We start from the raw sequence: 21,545 nt of genomic DNA on the forward strand, positions 1-21,545 counted from the left end.
AACAGAAGATTCCATATCCGGTTAATGGGATTCCCCTGTCAGCCAAACCCACGCGCTCACCCGCGAATTGTCACCAACTCTAATAAAACCAATATATTTATATATATATATATAAATAAAATAATAAATTCAACCTTATTTTTCTTTTTCTTTTTTATTTGTATTGTATTGTATTGTTGTTGCTATTATTATTTTATTTTATTTTTTTGGGGTTTTCTGTACTTATTTGTGTGTGTGCGTGAGAAACTCAGGTTGAGAGAGCGGGAACTTTGAGAGAGAGAGAGAGAGAGAGAGAGAGAGAGAGAGAGGGGGAGGAGGGAAAGCTCGAAAACATGGCAAAAGCTGTTGAGAAAGGAAACGACGACGTTTTGGACATGCTATCTGCTCCTGAAGGCTGGAAGAAGACGGTTCTTTCCTAATGCTCTGTCTCTCTTTTCTCTCTCTACTTTTGTGTGCCCTAATTTGAATTTCTTTCTTCTGGTGGAAATTTGTTTGGTTTCATTTTTGTTTAATTTTCTTCGTGCTCGGTTGTTCCTTTTTTTATGTCTCAGAATATTGCTTCGAGATCTTGTCTTTGATGAAGCTTTTCTTGCTGAATTTGTATGCTAAGGAGGGTGGGGTGGGGGGGAAGGGGACTGTAATTTATGCTTTCTCGCATTCATTTGTTGGGTTTTTCTGTTATTCTTCGATTTGTCTTTTTCTTTTCTCTTCTTTTCTTTTTTTTTTTTTAATTTTTTAAATCGTGAATGGCATTGGAATTAGCGGTTGCGAAACCAATGCGCTTAAACGATTGGAGGTCCAGTCTATGCTAAAATTGGAATTATATTTTGTAAGAAATCTTTCTATAAATGTTAAAAAAAAAAAAAAAAAAGGAAAATAGTGATTTTATAATTTATGGTTACCCTGCCTTAGAAGCCAGTTAAATTCCAAATAGTGGTTGCCCATTGGAACTGATACATAATCAAGTTCTCTTCTGTGAAGTCGAATCCATACTTGGTCAAGTATCATTTCAATTCCTTTGTCACATTTGGAGATTGGAGTTTGCACTCAATACTTTTTTATGGGAAAATATGCGCCTAAAACTTATGGAAAATTTAAGTAGGTTTGGGATTTTGGTCAATCAATATCCTTATATGAGTTGGTTTCTGAATTAATATTATGATTTCTTTCTTGGTTTTTGTGTCGTTTGTGCTTTCAAATCCATGGAAATTTATCTGTTTGTGGAATCAATTTTTGGATGGTGGCATGACCTGAATTCTTAACGATCCAAATACCCTCTTAACTTGGTTGATTCAATTCTAACCTTTTTTTTTTCCCCCTTTCTTTTATTTTTTATTTTATTTTTTTTGGCACAAATGATAAATTAAGGGATAGGAGATTTTAAGCAAAGGCCTAAGCGAACCAGGACTTGGCATTATTAAACACGTATGACTGTTGCCATATGGACTGCTTCCTATGGGACATTGCCTTATCTGCATCAATTTTAATTGCCAGTCACAAACTGATTTGAATGGAAAACTGTATTATGGGACCGTCACCACCACCTTTAAGTGTGTATTTTGAACATAACTATTGCTCCACTAGGGAGGTCATGTCAAATTGTGTGTACAATTCCGTGTATGAAATTCTGATTGGCGATTTCTTACTGATTTTAGTGATGAAAGTATCTTCCCCGTACTCCATTTCATCTGTGGAAAAATGTTAGTGGAATTAATTATTCTGGGACTTTCTTTCCTGAGAATCATTCTCCTATAAGTCACTTTTACTCACTGTTCAAATTAAGAAGAGAATGCTACTATTTTATTTTTTATTATTTTTTTTTAATGGATTTTGTTGTGTATTGGTAAAATTGTCATAAAGAAAAATATAAAATTGATTCTTGAGAGAATATGAAACTTGATGTGGTTATATGCACATAAAGAATATTGGTGTTTGCACAGTGATCATACAGTTTGCTATCCTTTCAAGCTTCCTTGAGTGGGTTCTAATAAATTTCCTTACAGCTTGATAGCAATCCTTATGGTCCCTTGGATGAGTGATTCCTCATTTAAAGGGTTTGGTTACATCTTGCAATCATTGATAATTAGTCTATAACCCTTGTATAGGCTACCTCCATTCATTTTCTTTTTCTTTCTTTTTTTTTTTTAATTTATTTTTTTATTTTTTTAATGTTTTGGTTATGTTTGCTGCTTTTCATTCATGTTGCTTTTTTATATTTCACTCATTTTTTTTTTTTAAAAATAATATTGGGAGTGGAGGACTCATTTTCAAGACTTTATGTGCAATATACGGTGACTTTTCCACTTTAGTGTCCTCTGGGTGACTGCTGGCTTGGTTTCATTTGCATATCCAAATAGTAAATGTTATGTCAGTTAATGTTTGGATGCTTAAATGCACTTTTTGTTGGATCGCTACACAAGAATATCATATTATCTGTTTGACAGGGTGCTCCTCCCATACCCACAAAACATAAACATATAAATAAGTAGTTTTAACACCTTAGTTCCTGCAATGTTGATATAGTTTTATTACTTTTTTCTTATAATTAAACCTCTCTTCTGTACTTCAGCTCCTTCCGAAGAAAAGAGGGACACCGAGGCGAAATGAGATAGTTTTTGTTTCACCTACAGGTGAAGAGATTAAGAGCAGAAGACAACTTGACCAGTATCTTAAGTCTCATCCTGGAGGACCTTCTAGCTCAGAATTTGACTGGAGCACAGGTTTCTCCTCTGTGTGGTGTGTGTGCTTTTTGTGTTGCACAAGATCATGTAAAAAAGTTGATGCAATATTTCTGCACAGGTGAAACTCCAAGGCGTTCGAGGAGAATAATTGAGAAATCAAAAGCAACAGAGACACCAGAAAGTGAGACTCCAAGGAAAAGGCAAAATATTTCAAGCTCAAAGAAGGGACTGAAAGATAAAAGAGATGATTCTGATGAGGAAGGTGAGGCTATTGAAGAAAAACAGGATACTCTTGTTGGTGAAGAAACTAAAACAATTGATGTGGAGATGAAAGAAGCAGATGGTTTAGGGGACAAAAGCAAAGTAGAGGTCTACACACAGGATGCTGCTATCCCAGTCTCCAGCAAAGACTTGGAGCCAAAACCTGAGGAAAAAGATGTTGAGAAAGATGAAATTGACATTGAGAAAAGTGATCATCAGGGAAATGATACTGAGACAACTTCTAACCCAAAGGAAACACACACAGACATCAACTTGCTGTCAACACCAAGTTTGGATGCTAATGAGGAAGGTCAAAAGCAAACAAAAGAGCCTGAAGCTCTCCAGAAAGTTGGAAATGAGGCAGGTGATAAGGAAGGAGAAAAGCAATTAGAAGAGCCTGAAACTCCGTCCAAAGTGGGAAACAAAGGTTTAGAGGGTGACGAGGAAGGGGAGGAGAAGCAAACAGAAGAGCGTGCAGCTCTTTCCAAAGTGGAAAACGACAAGGCTGATGAAATAACTATTTGTGATGCTTCAAAGAAAAATGTTGGGAGCATCTCAAAGGCAGCATCTGGTCCAGAGAATGGTGGTGAGGGGAAAGCTGAAAAGCATTCGATAGTGCCTGAAGCACCTTCATCCCTACCGGTTCATGAAGAAGCAGTATCTACCGAGAAAGAGGTGAAACCTTTAAAAGAGGCATTGCCTGAGGCTGATGCAAACTTAAAAAAGGAGTCTGATAACAAAGAGGTTTCCACAGGTAAGTCACTTAGTGTTGGAGAAACTAAGGTTATTAGTGACATCCCTAAGGAAGGCCAAGATGGGTCAACACCCTTAGATAACCATTCCAGCAGATCAGGAGGAGACATCATCCCATGATATGTAAACTTCTTGATGATTCTAGTATCAGTTAGGATGTCTTACTGACAGTAATCTGTTGTTGCAATTAGAATTGGAGGATCTTTTACTGTATCTACCGGTGCATAATCGGGAATGTTACGATGTACCTTTTATTCTACCTTGTGAAACCAAATTCTTGACTAGACTACCGCTACTTATTTGATACGAGCCGGTATCTTCGCTCTTATGACTGATGCAGTTCCTTTGGATGTTGTCGAACCTTAGCAAAAGAACAAGTTTATTACTCTCAAGCTCCTAAGCATTGTAAGCACATAACTTGAATGTGGTGCTTACTTTATTTATTTATTATTATTATTATTTTTTTTTTTGGGATAGAGAGAATGCGGTGCTTACTTGAATGTGCGTATAGTGTTTAACGTTACTGTAAGGTAAGGAAATGGACTCAGGTATGATATGACGTGATTTTGAGTATACAAGAAAAGTTTTTGGTAAAATGAGAATACAAGAAAAGTTAGGCTTATAAATGTTTGGTGTTTTGACATTGCTACGGTAAAAATATTTTATTGTGCAGTTAAATCTATATCTTGCCCTACTGTTATTATTATTATTTTAATGTTGGGAGAGAGATTTTCTTTTGGTAATAATGAACTCCAGGACATTGACATGTATAACGGACAGACAATATATATATATTTTACATCAATATTATAAGAAAATAAACTCCTATGCTTTTAGATAAAAAAAGTAAAATTAAAATCATATGCTATTATTATATGATCATAATTTATGATTGACGTTGACAAGAAAACGTATCGAACTTGATTTTGTGGTTCAGAATGTTCCAAAGTACCAAATTGTTTGGTCAACAAGAAATAGAAGTACGGTCCATAAAGATTGGGGGAAAATCTCTAAAAAGTTTTCCTTTTTTTTTTTCTTGGGGGTTAATGTGATTATGTTGGTTAATAATTGCAAAAAGAAAGGGAATTACTGTGAAAGCCTAATATGTTTTCTTTTCTTTTTTCCCCTAAAAGAAGCTGAGCGTAATACCGTTGCGTTTTTTCGCTTCGCTGTGCTCATCGACCGCCTACTACACCAAAGCACTTGGACTTACACCTCTCACAAATATCTCTTTTTTTTTTTTTTTTTTTTTTTTTTTTTTTGGTGTGCTTTCTTCCTCAAACCGCTCTGATTATTTTCTCAGCAAGTAGGAACTAAGATGTTTTTTTCTCGGGGATTTTCTCGGATTCCTAGAAGCAGCTTTAATGGGTTTTGCCGATTCTTCTTCTCTCACCGACCTGAGTACGCCTACACTAACAATCCCAAGTTTCTTCCCCACTCGACCCGGACGGTTATATAACTGTTTCCAATTCTTAAAGATTGCAAACTTGTTTGCTTAGATTCATTTAATTTTTTTTTTTTATTTCTTTGATTTGGTGTATATTAGCAGGTTTTAGGTTGTAGAGAAGATTTCTCTGCGGGATTGCTTGCCTTGCATGGTTACAAACATCAAATCCATCAACAGAGTATTGACCAAAAAGGGAAAAAAATTCATCACCAAAGCAGTGCCATAGTTGAGGTGGGTGTGTTGGGTTTTCATTTCCTTTGCATTTTCGTTTGCCAAAATGTTCCTTTTTGTTTCTCAATTTTTTGAGATGCTTTTGTAGTTTGCATAATGAAACTCTATACCTAGGAGTTGAAAAAGCAGAACTTTTTATAGAATGCAATGACCCTCTAATTCTCACATAATTTACTCTTTCACCCACCCAACCTCACAAGATAAAAACATATCGAAAAGGAAAAAGGAATGATGATAATAAGCTAAATTTGTTGTCTCTAGACAAGTGAATTTCAATTTGGTTTTTCTAGTGTTTGTATTTTCTTGTCTGCTGATCCTTGCTTGCTTGTCATGCATATTGCATTTTCTTTCTGTGTATGGAAATTTAGGTATTTTATTAGGCGATACATTTTTCTTTTATTTACAATCTTGTTGAGAAACTGCTTTTCAGGATGACCAACTTGATCCCTTCTCGCTTGTTGCTGAGGAGTTATCGCTTGTCGCTAACAGGTTGCGGTCAATGATAGTTGTTGAGGTACCTGGTTGCTTTTTCCTTTTAGTTTGACTGTATGTTTTTTATTGTTCTGTAACATGTTTGGGAAAGTAGTTGATATTCATGGTTTTTATGACGATGAATTTCAAAATTTATATCATATTAACAAAGTGAGGTTTAATATTTCGTATCATCCAGGTTCCTAAGCTTGCCTCAGCTGCTGAATACTTTTTCAAGATGGGGGTGGAGGGAAAGAGGTTTCGTCCCACGGTAATAGTTATATTTCCATTACTGTTATTTTTGTCATAAATATTGTCAGCACTTGTATATAGTACAAGGCTTAAGTAGTTCTTTTTATTTTTTATTTTTTATTTTTTATTTTAATCTTAAATTGTATTAGATATAACAGCATCTCAAAAATCTGATGAGATCTTAATTTGAAAAGCTATATATACTTCAAACATCTGAATAGGAAAATGAAGGAAAGAAATATATAAATTTAAGAATTGTGATGCGAATTTTAAGTAAAGGAATTATGAAAATCCAATGAGTAATTTTTGTATTGAGATAAGTCAAAATTTTTAGCTTTTTCTAAATTCAGATAAAGAAATCTTAAATTAAGCATTACGTTAAAAAAATAAATAAATAAATAAATCAAAAACAAAATGAACCTCAGTTATATTAAGTTAAACAAACAGGGGCGAAGTTTTTAAATACTTTTGAGACTGCTGCCTCCTTGAATTGTAAGTGAATCGAAGTACCCCTCTTATTACTAAGTTACTAATCATTCAGCATGTTCCTTGAAACTTTTCTTATGCCTAAGGTAAACACCTCGTATTCTGGCTAATTCTAAACTAGGATGGAATCCTTGAATTCTGAAGTTCATTTCAACCATTGAATTCTCTAGTAATTGTCACTTTTCTTTTTGTAATAATTAAAATTTTCCATCTTTAATACTTAAAACTGGTTGGAATTTTATACTTGATTCTTGACATGTTTCTTTATTCTTCTTTTTTTTTTTTTTTTTTGGTTTTTCTTTCCTAAATTTGAATTTATACCGCATAACTTATAGAACAAATTTTGATGAACTTATATCTTCACCTTTAGTACACTGCTCTATCTGTGTGTTTCTGTAAGAACTCGATGATTATATCATTAGTACCTTAACCAATTATGTCTCTCCAGAAACAAAAGAACTTTACTATGTATCTTTTTCACTTGTTTGCATTTTTTCCCCATATATGTGATAACAGGCAAATGTTTATGCAGGTTTTATTGTTGATGTCTACAGCTTTGAATGTTGCTATACATGAGCCTCCTAAAGGGCTAGGAGATACTGTGACACCAGAGCTGCGAACAAGGCAGCAACTTATAGCACAAGTCACAGAGATGATCCATGTCAGTTGCTTAAGAATTTTGTTAACCTTCTTAAATTACCTTCAGAACATATCGGTTCTTTCAATAAGTACAATTTGAATAAAATAGTTGCATGTAAGGTTCTAGATTAGATGATTAATTGATAAGAGTACTGATCTGTTGAGGGTGCGTAATTAAATGGTTTAAAATTACTTTCAGTTGGTGCTTTCAACTTTATACTACTTTCTAGCGCTGTCACTACCATGTCATTTTCGTACACAATTTGTTGAAAAATATTAAAGAAGATTTCAGTGAAGCTTGAATTGGCTTTGAAATTGGGAAATTCATCCATATTTACCTACATTTTCCTTGGTGCAAAGCTTCTGTAAAATGTTTCCATTTCACACAGGTGACTGGAATCTGTGTCAATGTTTTATAAGAAACAGTTGAAAAAGAAAGGATTTTTGTGAATAGTACTTAGGAAGGCCAAATTGATAGAAACTTTTCTTATGGGAAGGATGCGAACTATGATTTTCTCCTCCTTTAATATTTAGAAAGCCATGAAGGGGTTGTCCTGTTAGCATTCCAGCATGACCATAGTTTTTAATTGCAAAGGAAAGTCTTCCTCATTATTATTACTATGCTGATGTAATTAATAATTGTATTCTTTTTGTAGGTTGCAAGCCTTCTACATGATGATGTTTTGGATGATGCAGATACTAGACGTGGTATTGGTTCATTAAATGTTGTGATGGGAAATAAGGTGCAGTTCTTGCTCTCAAATTTGTATGTTTTCTTTCTTAGTTAGTATGTTGTACATTCTAAATGTATCTTTTCTTCTTGGCCATAGTTTTCCTTCGTTTTGGTGGCCTGTTTTCAAAACTGTTTTTTAAAATTGTTTTCAGAAAGAATGAAAAAGATACTGTTTCCATTTTTTTGAATGCTCTCTTTGACTCTTCACTCTTCAATCCTGTTCACTAGTTATTTTCGCTTACAGGTAAAATTGATTGATGAGTCTTCTTTCTTTTTTCCCCCTTCGTTTTGGAATCTTTTTTTGTTTCCAATTTATTTTAAAAAAAAAAAAAATTGATTGATGTATGGAATGTGGGCTAACAATGTTGCTAATATGTGTCATTTGTAATGCAGGTATCAGTTTTAGCAGGAGATTTTCTGCTTTCTCGAGCTTGTGTTGTACTTGCATCTTTGAAGAACACAGAGGTATATGTGCACCCTATGTACTAATATGCAATGATACATCAAGCATTTGTATGTGTGAATATCCATTCCTGTCTTTGCCTTGATGCATGCTTTGCACAATCTTTGAGTGTTTTTAGGTTGTGACATTACTGGCAAATGTTTTAGAGGATCTTGTGAAAGGTGAAACCCTGCAAATGACAATGTCATCTGATCAACGTTGTAGGTACACAGCTTTGCAACTTTTTTGTGCTGAGAATTGTCTTGTTGTGTATTATGTTTTGCTTTGGTCAAGATATGAGGACAGCAAGAGAGGTGACTTAAAAAAAGATGTGATGAAATAAATTATTTAAGTTAAACCAAATAACAAGTGAAAACCTCCTACCTTAAGAAGAGGGGTTTCGTATATTTTATATATTACAAAATACAAATGTAATATGTGATGTTTTTATGAGAAAATGATATGCATAACTATTCAGGATTTATCGACCTTGATTAATAGTATTTTGCCGGGTGTATTGACTTTCAAGTGTTGTTTTATCAAGTATTCAAGAATTTTTGCTTTGATTTGCAGCATGGAGTATTATATGGAAAAGACATACCGCAAAACTGCATCACTGATTTCAAACAGTTGCAAGGCAATTGCCATCCTTGCTGGGCAAACAGCAAAAGTTGCAACATTGGCATCTGAGTATGGCAAAAATCTGGTTTGTTGACAGTGAACTCATGTCATTCTCTGTATCTTTCTTCTTTTCTTGTTCTTTCTTTTTTCATTTTTCTTTTGCCCTGATGAGTATAAGAGGGGTCTTTTATGAGTTTATTGGACATTTTATTCTAAGCTATACATAATCTGCACGTATGATTGATACTGGCAAAGTCTTATTTACATTTTATTTCTATTCTTGTAAGAAAGGAACAACCAAACTTTGTTTATGTTTTCAATTGTTATGGTTTTCAAATAAATGCATTTTTTCTATAAATGATTGCTAAGATTTAATCAAAAGCTGCTAATTCTTGTGCCATTCTATTATAATTGCAGCATTCATGATTTTGGAACGCCTAAGTTCATATGCCATCGTTTGCAGTGGTTCTTTTGCTTAACATATGAATGTAATTTTTTTTCTTTAAGCTAACTTTATTAATTCTTTTTTCTTCCAGGGCTTGGCATATCAATTGATAGATGATCTTCTTGATTTCACAGGCACATCAGCTTCCCTTGGAAAGGGCTCCTTATCTGATATCCGCCATGTAAATTATCTTTTTTCAGTGTCATATCTTCTCTAATCATATTACGGAACCATAACTCTCAAAAAGGTTTATCAAAATTACCTTTGATAAACCATGCTGGACAAAGTTATCATAAAAGATGCTGTTTATTTATTAATTTATGGAATCGATCTTCTTTTATGTTAAAGGTCAATCTGAATATCCAAGTCCCTGGTACCTTCCAAAAAGAAAGGAAAATTGTTCATGTTCTTTCTTTTTTCTTTGCCCTACTAAGTTTGTCAATACCTTGTAGTAATGCATCTGGCTTACTGAGCAACTGGTGTGTATTAAGCCATTTAAAATCACTTATTGTAAGGGCTGTAATAGGATCTCATAGATATGTTTGTCAACTTGAGTACTTGACAAATTTGTTATTTCTAAAAGTAATATCATAACCTTGTGTGAAATCATTACAATTTTTTTGTAGGGTATTGTAACTGCTCCAATATTGTTTGCAATAGAAGAGTTTCCTCAGTTACGTACGGTGGTTGAGCAGGGTTTTGACAACCCCACAAATGTTGATCTTGTAAGTGTTATATGTAATTTTTTATGCTAGTCCATGATAAATAATTGAATATTCTGTTACAACATAGATTCTGATCGTTCTTTTGTTTGAGATTTTTTGCTGCATTCTCCTAAGTGGAATACATGTCTACTTCAATATTAATGGAATATACTGATCTCGTTTAATCATCCTATTGTCAGCTGATGATAGAAACTCCTGTGACCATATTCAAATTTAGCTAAAAGTTTTTGAGACTCTAAAAGTCCTCTTTTCTTTGTTCTGTTTTTCTCCATTTTAACTTGTTTTACAGATGATGATGCTTCACCAAGCATTCAGTGCCATAAATAATATGTAATAAATTTTTGAAAAATTTGTACTGTTAGTAAGACTGAGATTGGTCCTACATGTTAACTGTCCTCTTCCCTGAAAATTTTGGCTTTGGCTTAAACAACTTCCCTGGTGATCTCTGACTTCTCTCTCCAGCTTTTAAAACACTTTTTCTGCTTTGGATTTTTCTCATCTTTTGTAAATGACTAATTCAAGAAACAATGGTCATTTCCTAATTTGTTACTCTTCTTTTTTTTATTTTATTTAAAGTAGCAGTATAAATATATGAGGTTTTGTCAATTGTGGCCAATGTGAATATGTTGTCTGTGAACCTTATTTACTTGCTAGAAGCTTGTTCTCCAGATCTTTGATTTTTTTTGTGTGGGGCAAGTCATATGAAATATTTATGACATTTGCAATCACATCATTTCAACGCTTACTCCATTTATGATGTATCTGAAACACAGGCTCTTGAGTACCTTGGAAAGAGTCGTGGAATTCAAAAGACAAGGGAGCTAGCAATGATGCATGCAAACCTTGCTGCGGAAGCAATTGATTCTATGCCTGAAAGCGATGATATAGATGTGAAAAGATCAAGAAGGGCACTTGTAGATCTGACCCAAAGGGTCATTACAAGAACCAAATGACAAAAAAATACACCAAAAAACGGACCGATGAATTTTTTGATTCTAAATGTTTGTTCCTTATTCCATCAATATTCTTTCAATTATTCCAATTTTTGTTCCTCATAATTTTGATTTAACGTAAATTAAACAGTGTGCAATAGATTACGCCTGGTAATAGGTAAATGTTCTGCTCAAATGATGTATTTTGGGTCATAATCCTTTTTGTTTTACAGTGAGACTGCTTTCATCTTCATATTCATATTCTTGACCTAGACGAACAGGATTGTGTAGCATGATGAATAAAACCAGAGTTCAGAGCAATACTTTATGTGACTAAGTAAACTTCAGCGTAGAAATAGTCTCTTCATTATGGTACACAGTTATATCTGCATTACCTTTGTAGTTTCCAACAAATAAATAAGATTTCTAACACCTGATTGGCACTCTGCTTATGACCACCATCATAGAGGTGACGTCGTGATCGGATTCCATGTCCATGAATTAGGTAGAATGATTTTTCATACATTGTGGGGTGAAATGGTTCTCAACCACATGATCAGAGAGCAATGCCAATGGTGGCTGTGTTGTGTGGTGTTGTTGATGTTAGGATTGAAATAAGGCCAAGAAAGTAAATGTCTGTGGCTCATTCCGCGTTGAGGTATAAGAAGATTTTAGTGGAGCATGTGAAGGTGCATTGCTTAACTGCCTCAGGGGAAGGGTATCATGAAATTGCTGTTAAAAATGCTCCTTTAGTGATTCAGTGTACGGAAAAGAATTCACTGAGGAAGGCTGGTGGTGAAAAGAGGAAAGAAGGATTCAGAGCATGGTAAATTCGCTTTGGAAGATGCAATTAACGAGTGTTTGTCATTTAGCATGTGACGTGAACTTGTCCAATGTTATAAAATCAAACATCAAAACTGCTAATTGCATCATGTGAGTGTACAAGCTTGAGGGTAACGTGGTTAAAAAACCAATCCAGAGAAATAAGAACATACATTTGCAATATCTAAGTATTGATACAAAAGCTTGCTAAGTCATTATTTGACAAAGCCATTTTACTACTAATTATAACGGTCTACTCCCACAAATCCTAACGGCAATATTATCAATTTATTTTATTTGCTTATCAATTTGTCTTAAAAGCAGTGACATTAAGTAGTTTCAAGAACTCGAGATCCAAACATTTTTTTTTTGATACATCACTTGGTACATACATACATACATTACGGAAATTAAAAGAAGAAACAACACGCGTGAACAGTGCATTGAACCGAGCATGGATGCTTAGCTATCAGCTAGCACAGACAAAATGCCAATTTTGAACTTGAAGCTGATGCAAGTCAACTGTTTATGGGCATCATCCACCAATTTCATTGTTAGAGTATAAGTTCCCTGCAAATAATAATGACAATATAAGAAACCATGTGCCATTGTATTGAGATGAAGAAAAAAAAAAAAAAAAAAAGTCCAAAGAAATTTTCAGAATTCCCATTATTTGTTAGCCTTGCGTGTGAATAAGGTACAAATCATATTCCATTACAAAATCAATTGTCAGAATAAGAAAATTCAAGAGATGTTCTCTCAAGCCTTAACCATAAAACTTGCATCCCTTGTATATTAAGATATGTACAAATGGGAGAATAGAAGCTGTCAAAAGACTATAATTTGTAAATAGATGAAAAGTAAACTAAAATAAAAAATGACCATGTCGTAAGATTTAGAGTACAGTAGAAGCTACAAACTACGATAATATATAGTCTATATAGTCATTTAACCAACAGAGAAAATTAACCAAGCTCAAAACAAGGTGGAAGAATACTAAATATATTGTGGCTTTAAGAAAGATTAGTAGCTACGTTAAATCATGCCCAGATTACTGTATTTCTTTCCTTTGTAACCTTGATGACACAAATGGTATGTGATACTTTCTTTCCAACAAAAACCCTTTTGGTTTTCTTCAGAAAGAACCAAACAAGCAACGAATCAACAGGTAGCTAAAAAATTTAAAGGAATCATAAATTGTCCCAACAAAATAATCAACCACTAAACCTTTTATTAATATATTAAAGGTCCAATGGCATGAATTGAAAGGTTAATTTTAAAAATGAAGATAAAAAATCCTCTAAAATCAATAAGGAAATCATCTTGGCATCAGCATCAGAGAACAAGTATTGATCTGGCAAAATGAACTTACAGGTGGGGTAATTCCAGGCAAAGTCTGGGTATGAGAGAGCACAAAGTCACCTGCCGGTACAGGGACGGAAACTTCCTCAGAAAGATCATGGTCTTCTGAATGAATATGCACCCCCAAGTAAGCAACCTCAACCACCAACTTTCCACCAGATATGACTTCACCTGTATAAAAGTTACATGGTTAAGATTATGTGCAAAATACCCAAGGGTGGGGGGGGGGGGGGGGGGGGGGGGGGTTGCAAGCATTAAAAGCAACAAATGATATAAATATTGCTCAGTTTTAGAAATCATTATGCACATTTTAACACTTGATGAACAAAACAAAAAAATTACAAAAACAGTTCCCCAATTGTAAGAAATCAAACTCTAAGCCATTGGACGGTGCACTTTTTTTAAACCAAACCCTACATGATCTTCCACAATATCATGCTTATTGGCAGCAAACTTTGATGATTATATAGCCAGACCAAAACCCTCACAACATGGAAGTAGATTAAGCATATAAAACTGAGAAATGAAACTGATAGAAGCAGAGAGCAAGCGAAGGGTATTACTTGTTGAAGCGGAGACCTTAAATGTGGCTTCCTCTCCTCTCACAACAGGATCAGGTGATATTGTAATACCATGGACCTTCACAGGGTAATCAGCTTTCCGATCTGCAAAATATTTTACAATTAAAAGCAAAATAAATACTTTAACACTCATCGCCGATGTTTTCATCAAACAGAAACCAATCCATGATTTTTTATTTTTTTTTAATAGAAAAAAAGGTTTAAAGTCAAATAGACACACCAACAGTTTCTGAGACATGGATAATATCGAAGCTAAAACTTAAGAAAATCCATCATGTTTAAGTAAATTTAGGATAATGCAACAACTCAACCGGAGTTGACTTAGTCTGTGTTTGGTTGCTGAGAAATTTTATGGGAAAAGGGAGAAAAAAAAAATTTAAAAAAAAAAAAAAAAAAAGCAGCCGATCAACATTCCATTATTATAGGACACCATAAATCATGTTAAAGAATCCAGCTTTAACAAATTATAACAACGAAATCGAACATTCGAGTTGCACCCATTTGCATTTTCCTAGGTCTTCTCAGCAACCAAACAAACACATAGAAAAAGGGGATAGTTTTTACAAAATAATTCCTTTACAGGCGCACAGACACATATGTATATATATATATATATCGCGTATAAAAGAAAGAATGGAAGTGGGATTGAGATAGAGAGTGAGAGAAGAGACCGCAGTATTTGACAACCGTAGCTTGAGTAGAAGGAAAGAGGAGGTAAAGAGAGAAGAAGCAGAGCACCAAAACGCTGAGCAGCTTCCTTTGACCCATAATTCCTCTCTCTCTCTCTCTCTCTAGGGTTCTCTAAATCTTCAACAAAAATCCCCCAAATAGGCGCTCTTCTACTTTCTCCTTCTTCTTCTTCTTCTTCTTCTGCAACTTTGATCTGGTTTTGATAAACGCAGCCCAAAATAATTTATGTCGAAGAAGATAAATACAATAAATAACAAAAATGTAAATAATATTGTAGATTTTTTTGGACGATGGCTTTCTTTTTTTTTTATTATTATTATTAACCATGTTTTGGCCCTTTAATTTGGCCTTAATTTCGAGTTAGTGTATCTATTTTTTATTATTTTAATTAAATGCCTAAGTTTTATTTTTGATTTCCATTTAGTTAAATAGACAACATAGAGTTTTACAATTGTTTTCTTTTGAGCTTTTTGCTGCCTCTCATTTAAGGATGGACATGAATTAAATTAGTTCCATTTTGAATCAAAATATAATTCAATTTATATTTTTGATTTACCTAATAGAATAATCAAATCCAAACTATTAAATTTTTAAACTCAAACAAATCCAAATAATATATAATCGATTTGGTTTGGATTGGTTAATTGATTTAGAACAACAATATCGAGTATTGAAGCAAAAAATAAGTGTTGCTTGTGAAGCTGCTGTGAGTTTTGAAGCAGAAAATGAGGAATGAGTAACTAATAGTTGAGTATTGAAGCAAAAAAATGAATAATGAATAGCAACTGATAACTTATTGTGTCGTGAGTTTTGATGACCGTGATGGTCGAAACTTGGTTAATGGTTATGGTGGTGGTAGCAGCAACAATGCAACATAATGATAAAGTAGACTATTGTTTAGAATTTCATTTCATTTTGGGATATATTAAAAAATATATATTAAAAATTAATATATAAAAATATACAATATATATAATTTTTTAATCATAAAATATATGATTTGGATTGAATTAAGCTTGTATTTTCAATCAAATATATAAAATTTGTGATATTTTAAACCAAATCCAATCTATTTATATAAGAAATCAAATCCAAATAATTAAAAATTAATTAAATTAGTGGTTTAAACGGATTTCGCCCACCTTTACTCTCACCTCTACTCAAAAGTGGAGTAGTTGAACTTCACTTTCCATCTCTTTTTTTTCTTTTTGTTTTTTTCTTCTGGGTTTTATTCGACTATACTATACAAAATAAGAAAGACTCTTCATATCCCTTAAACTTTTAAAGAGGGGAATTTAGGATACACCAAATTGTGGATTAGGTTTCTTTTTGGAATACCATTTACAATGCCCAATCCAAATTAAAGATGATTGTTAAAGATGACTTGGACAATTCAAAGTTTAAGGTATTCCAAAGTCTGTTAATTCAAATGTTTACTTTCTCTATATTTTGAATATCAATATACTTTTTTTGTTGTTTTGGTTGAAAATTAATAAAATTTTATATTATTCAAGAAAACAACTTTTTTGAAAATCTTTACTTTACCATGAATTTAATATGTCTATCACTTTTCGTCATTAAAATTGGTATCAATGGCAAATAATAATAGTAAATAAATTCATAAAAATCTTCGAAAAACAACTCTTGTTGAATAATAAAAAGTTCTCTCTTATTTAGAGACATTGGATATTGAAATTCATTTCCTTTCACATTTTCTCTCTCAAAGCACCTCCCTTTATTTTTTCTCTTGATTTCTTTCCCTATAGTTTTTTCTCCCTTTAGGATGCGAAGAATGGTTGAACTGAAGGCCGCAAAATCAGAAGCATGTGAAGAAAATATGTGTGAATTTTCTGTTACCAATTTACTTTGATTAAAATGAAAAGCAAAATAGAGATGCTCATTTGAGACAATTAAAATTAGAATTTTTTACAATGATATCCAAATACTCATATGTTTTTTAAATTGCATTTTGAAATTCACATTCACCACTTATATTTTTAAATTTACAAATTTTTTGCATCAATATTTCCAAGTCTAATTCCATTCATTTTGTAGCGTTAAATGTTACGTGAATAAATGACATATGCTGTATTAAAATAAAAATATTTTTAGAAAATCAAGCCACTTGGCAACATAATAGGAGTGAAATGCACTGATGCTGCCCAAACTTTTTTACTTTTTCATTAAGACCTCCAATTTTAAGTAATTTTGCACTAATATGTTAAAAAATTTAAAATTACTGTAATAATATTTTCATAAATATTACAACAAAATCAAATGATTTGATCTTTCAAAAATACATTTTTATCCTCAAAAAGCATATGTTATTTATGCGACATTTCAAAAAAAATAAATACCACGAAATAGACAAAATCATATTTAAAAAGATATTGATGCGAAAAAAATATAAATTTGGGAAGCATAAATAATAAATGTGAAATTCCAAGTCATTTATAAAAAATCCTGAATTCAAAGTATAACTGTAAAAAAGTCCTTAAAATTATAGGCATCCTTTTGAAACTAGAAGGTTTAAAAATATAGTTAAACAGATAAGTGATAATTGGCATTTAATTAATCGTCCTTTTTCTCCTTTCGTAGAATCTTAGCCTTTAATAAAGAAAAAAAAAAAAATCTTTCAAAAAACAAATAAAAGAAAGAAAGAAAGAAAAAAGGAAAAGATAATAAAAACAAAAATAATAATAATTGTGAGGGTTTGTCCACGTGAACGATGCTACTGCTTTGTCTGCAGCGTGGGACGACATTGTGGATCGTTGAATGAGTGGGTCACTCACTCTATAACATCCCTGTCTGTCGAGTTTCTAGTTCAACAAACCTACTTCACCAACCAAAATAACTAAAATTAAAAATTAAGATTAAAATATTATTCTCTATTTTATTTTATTTTTCTAATAATAATTTTTATTTCAAAATTTATAAAGTAGGTTTTTTTTTTTTTTTGGCCTTTTTAAAAAAATATTCGATATATATATGTTTTACTTTACTCCTCTAATAATGCAGTATTAAAAATTTAAAAACTAAAGCATAAAATTATGTATAAAAAAGATAGAAGTTAATTGGAGTAAAAATAAAGTAATAAGCAAAGTCAGAGACTTGGAAAATAGTGTGCAACTAGTTGATCCGGCCAGGGCTACTAGACAAGTTCAGATGATTCCATGATGACCCACTCCCTGTCTTTCAAGAGCTCTCACTTAGGTCTCTCAGCAGTTAGACCCACCATAAAGTAAAAAAGAGGAACGCTTATAATAAATATATATGTGTATATGTCTATTTATATATGCAAAATTATGGAAATTTTACAGTCTCTCTCTCTGAAGAGATCAACTACCACTTGGATCACGGAATCAAAGCACCCCAATTTGGCAAATGGACCGCTCAATCCGCAAGTTCAGGCGTCGTCTCCTTTCATGGTTTCGCCGATCTGGACCCGGTAATTTCATTATTCCACTTCACCCCCTTCAACTCTGTTTCTGTCTTTTTCTTTTTCACCCTTTTTATCTTCCCTCTAAATTACTGATTTTTATTGTGTGATCTCAATTCCAAATTGTAATTTGATGGAATTTGAACTTGAGTTTGCTGAATTCCAAATGGGTTTGTTTTGTTTTTTGGTATCGTTTGTTGAATTGTCTTGAAGGCTATTACTCTGTTTTTGGGTCTATGGAGGATTGCGCCTGAGTTTTGAGTCTGAGTTTTGTGGATTGTACTGAATTTAGCAATGAAAATGTAGTAGGGGTTGAGATCTATTCGTTTTATTTATTTATTTATTTTTATTATCATGTAATTTTCTAATTTTATAGTCATTGAAATTTGAAAAGTCAGCGCCTTTCTTTCATTCTGGTTCTGTCTGATGCCATTATCTATGCATTTCATGAAAAATCTTCTTTTATTATCTAACAAATTTAATTTTTCAATCTCTTCGTTTCAATTAAATTCTTTTTGCTTGGTGTCAAACTTTTCGGTTTCAGGTCCAATTTGGTTTATCAAGCATTTTTCTTACAAAGATATAAAGAGGGCAACAGATGGTTTCCACAGAATCATGTACAGCAACTCTCATGGAGCTGCTTATAAGGCCAAATTCCGAGATGGTGGGATTGCATTGGTGAAAGAAATTAGTGATGAAAATCAAGGAGAAGATGTTTTCTACAGGGAAGTGCAACTCTTGGGACGTTTGCATCACCGCCACCTTCTTGCTCTTAGAGGTTTTTCTTCCGGGCGTAAGAGGTATTCTCACAAGCTTTTTTCTGCACTTTCTTGCTTCTTTTCAATATTTTATTCTTTTGTTTAGACTCTTTATTCCATAATGTTGCTTGTGTAGTACATTCATGGATTATTACTCTCTTATATATCCAATTACAAAATCACAATAACAACTTTAGTATTATTCTTTCAAGTTATATGATTATCAAACAAATTAATTATTGTCCTGATCAATGAAAAAGGTTCAATTTTCGTTTTAATGAAAAAAAATTGTAGCTTTGTATGGTATAAGTTTCTCTCTCTCTTTAAATTATTGGGACGAGTTATGACTTAAGAGAACCAGCAGAATCTATTCCACGCTTTGCATCTTTAGCAAAAAAGTAACTTGGGAGGAAAGATACTCCTCAAGCTTCTGTTTAGGTACTGTTTTTAACTAAGCAAAAATTTTCAATTTCCACTTTGCAGATTTCTAGTGTTTGACAACATAGAAAATGGGAGCTTGAAGGAGCATCTGAATGGTAAATTTGTTTTTTGCAAAACTTCTGTCCATATGATTATTATGAGGGCATTCAAAATTTAATTTTCCATTAAATCATTGGCGATGGGCAGATCCGCTTAGGACACCCTTGAATTGGAGGACTAGGCTACAAATAACCATTGGAGTCGTGGCCGCATTGGTATGTTGTATAAGATATTATTTTAAGAGGTGTTTCCTAAATGCTACACAATTTTGTACATTCATGCTTGTATGCCTTAAATGTCTACCCCTTAAAATTTCATTTTTCCTTGAAGGGGAATCCGATTTTGATAAATTTTAAAAGGGACTAAAACTGCTATGCTTAACAGTTTATAGAACGAGAACAAAAATTGCTACCTTACGTTGCATACGAGGATATTGCAGAAATGCCATTTCTAGAAGAAAGCTAGATATTCATTGACTGTGTTGTAAGGTGTATTGTCAACTTCTGCCTATCTTCGGAATCTACATGCATGTAGTCATTAGACTCATTACAAGTTAGTTAGATATTCATATGTATGGTGATGCTGTGTTTGATTCATATTTATCAAATAGTTGATAGTGATAAGAAGGTTATGTTGCCCTTATTTACTAACGATGGGGGCTATAGATCAGCAATCAGATTATAAGAAATAAGGAAAGTGCTAAAGAATTATGGCATCAAATAAGCAGCTAGTTAACTTATTTAGACAGTTCTTCAACGTGTATAGCGACGTAGGCATTGATTATAACTTACCGGCATAAAACATGTGGTGATGAATTTCAATGCAGGAGTATTTGTTTCTGTTTAATGATCCCCCAATCTATCATGTTTCCATTAGCTCAAGTAACATCATGTTAGATGACAACTTTAATGCCAAGGTAAGACCATAATTTGATCTTTATTATTTTCCTTCTGGTTTTAGCATCTCTTCCCTTCTTTTTGCACTTTTGCATGTATAGGAACTTGCTCAAAATGTGTTTTTCTTTCCTTTTCTTATACAGCTCTCCGATGTCAGCCTTGTAAGTTCTGACGATGGACATTATGTCACAATTCCTCATACCTCATGTTCAAAAGGTTAGTGTGTTTTTACTCTGACTCTTGCAAATTCGATTTCATCTCAATCTGCTCTTCCTTTTTTGTTGCAGATTGTATAAGTCAAGAATGCGGTAGCATTATATACCAACTCGGTGTGCTGATCCTTGAGCTCATCACCGGTCAGTCGTCGGAGAGGAAAGGTTCTGACTTAATCCAGTGGATCCAAGCATCTCACTTCAGGAGTTCCATGCATAATATGATAGACCCTGACTTGGGAAATAGCTATGATTCTAAGGAGCTTAAGAACCTTTTAGCTGTAGCAAAAATATGTATTGCCTCCAGGGATAAACCAACATTTTCAGTCCTGCAAATATTTCGATATCTGCAAAAGAAGGTGGACATTCCTTGACGAATAGTGTTTTAAACTCTCCAAAGTAAATTAGTAGGGAAATTTTGTTTTGTTTTGTTTTGTTTTTTTTTTTTTTCTTAAATTGAAATTGAATTTATTGTTTCATTATGTTTAGGAAAGGAAATTTTCATTTGCTTCTATTTTGTTTCCAATTTCAAGAGTAAAAAAATGTACTCAGCGTGCTTCTCCTGAAAAAGAATAAATTTGGAATTCATGGTTTCTCTGTAGCTGAATATGAGCTTTGCTTGTTTGCTGATTTGTTGTCTGACTTTCCTCATTGTGCAAGATATAGGACTAAAAAAATTGATCATGTTTTTGTTTTATTTATTAAGTTAGTGAAGTTATTTTGCTAATAACTAAAATGCTAGACCCAAAAAAAAAAAAAAAAATTAAGGGTAAATGGGTACAAAAATCCTACTTTCAAATTATAGTGAAAAATGGAATTTATATTTTTTTAAATGTTTATGTTTGGAGTTTCAGATTCATGATAAATTGAAAAACAAAAAAAAAAAAAAAACCAGGAAATAAAGAAAGACTTTTAAAAGAAAAAAAATTATCATCAATTAAATATCATAATGTGAAATAAAATGAGAAGGAAAAATGAAAATTGATTCCTCCATTTTAGGCAAGTGTCAAAAGGACTGCATTTTATTTTTCTTTAACAAAATTTAAATTGCAAAGGTTCTAGTTGATCAATTCCATAGGAAGTAAAATTTATTGTAATGATCAAAATAAATTAAAAAAAAGAAAAAAAGGAAACTACAATATTCTGTATGTCTCTTTTACTTCCCGATTAAGGAAAAATAAAAATA

General features: G+C 32.8%; 4 protein-coding genes across 4 annotated transcripts; 3 read left to right on the forward strand and 1 right to left on the reverse strand.

Annotated features, from left to right (window-relative positions):
- The first annotated feature begins 187 nt into the window (after positions 1 to 187).
- Positions 188 to 4,159, forward strand: LOC107403945 (methyl-CpG-binding domain-containing protein 11-like). Its single transcript, XM_016010871.4, has 3 exons — positions 188 to 407; positions 2,570 to 2,720; positions 2,800 to 4,159. Exons 1-3 carry the CDS (start codon positions 333 to 335, stop codon positions 3,813 to 3,815), a joined length of 1,242 nt encoding a protein of 413 aa, XP_015866357.3. The 5' UTR covers positions 188 to 332; the 3' UTR covers positions 3,816 to 4,159.
- Positions 4,160 to 4,708: 549 nt separating this feature from the next.
- Positions 4,709 to 11,372, forward strand: LOC107403932 (solanesyl diphosphate synthase 3, chloroplastic/mitochondrial). Its single transcript, XM_016010853.4, has 12 exons — positions 4,709 to 5,145; positions 5,245 to 5,373; positions 5,804 to 5,887; positions 6,044 to 6,115; positions 7,115 to 7,243; positions 7,878 to 7,964; positions 8,348 to 8,419; positions 8,536 to 8,621; positions 8,970 to 9,102; positions 9,554 to 9,643; positions 10,089 to 10,187; positions 10,961 to 11,372. The coding sequence occupies exons 1-12, from the start codon at positions 5,014 to 5,016 to the stop codon at positions 11,138 to 11,140; spliced, it is 1,293 nt and encodes a 430-aa protein (XP_015866339.1). The 5' UTR covers positions 4,709 to 5,013; the 3' UTR covers positions 11,141 to 11,372.
- Positions 11,373 to 12,210: 838 nt separating this feature from the next.
- Positions 12,211 to 14,817, reverse strand: LOC107403581 (uncharacterized). The gene is made up of 4 exons (XM_016010489.4): positions 14,556 to 14,817; positions 13,867 to 13,968; positions 13,314 to 13,474; positions 12,211 to 12,511 (listed from the first exon to the last, which is right to left on the reverse strand). Exons 1-4 carry the CDS (start codon positions 14,650 to 14,652, stop codon positions 12,404 to 12,406), a joined length of 468 nt encoding a protein of 155 aa, XP_015865975.1. The 5' UTR covers positions 14,653 to 14,817; the 3' UTR covers positions 12,211 to 12,403.
- A 2,895-nt stretch (positions 14,818 to 17,712) lies between these two features.
- On the forward strand, positions 17,713 to 20,954 carry LOC107403586 (probable receptor-like protein kinase At1g49730). The gene is made up of 7 exons (XM_016010496.4): positions 17,713 to 18,022; positions 18,558 to 18,813; positions 19,255 to 19,307; positions 19,399 to 19,466; positions 20,078 to 20,167; positions 20,291 to 20,363; positions 20,435 to 20,954. Exons 1-7 carry the CDS (start codon positions 17,959 to 17,961, stop codon positions 20,731 to 20,733), a joined length of 903 nt encoding a protein of 300 aa, XP_015865982.2. The 5' UTR covers positions 17,713 to 17,958; the 3' UTR covers positions 20,734 to 20,954.
- Positions 20,955 to 21,545: the final 591 nt, after the last annotated feature.

Source organism: Ziziphus jujuba, chromosome 10 (genome assembly GCF_031755915.1).
Source record: "Ziziphus jujuba cultivar Dongzao chromosome 10, ASM3175591v1".
NCBI classification, from domain to species: Eukaryota; Viridiplantae; Streptophyta; class Magnoliopsida; order Rosales; family Rhamnaceae; genus Ziziphus; species Ziziphus jujuba.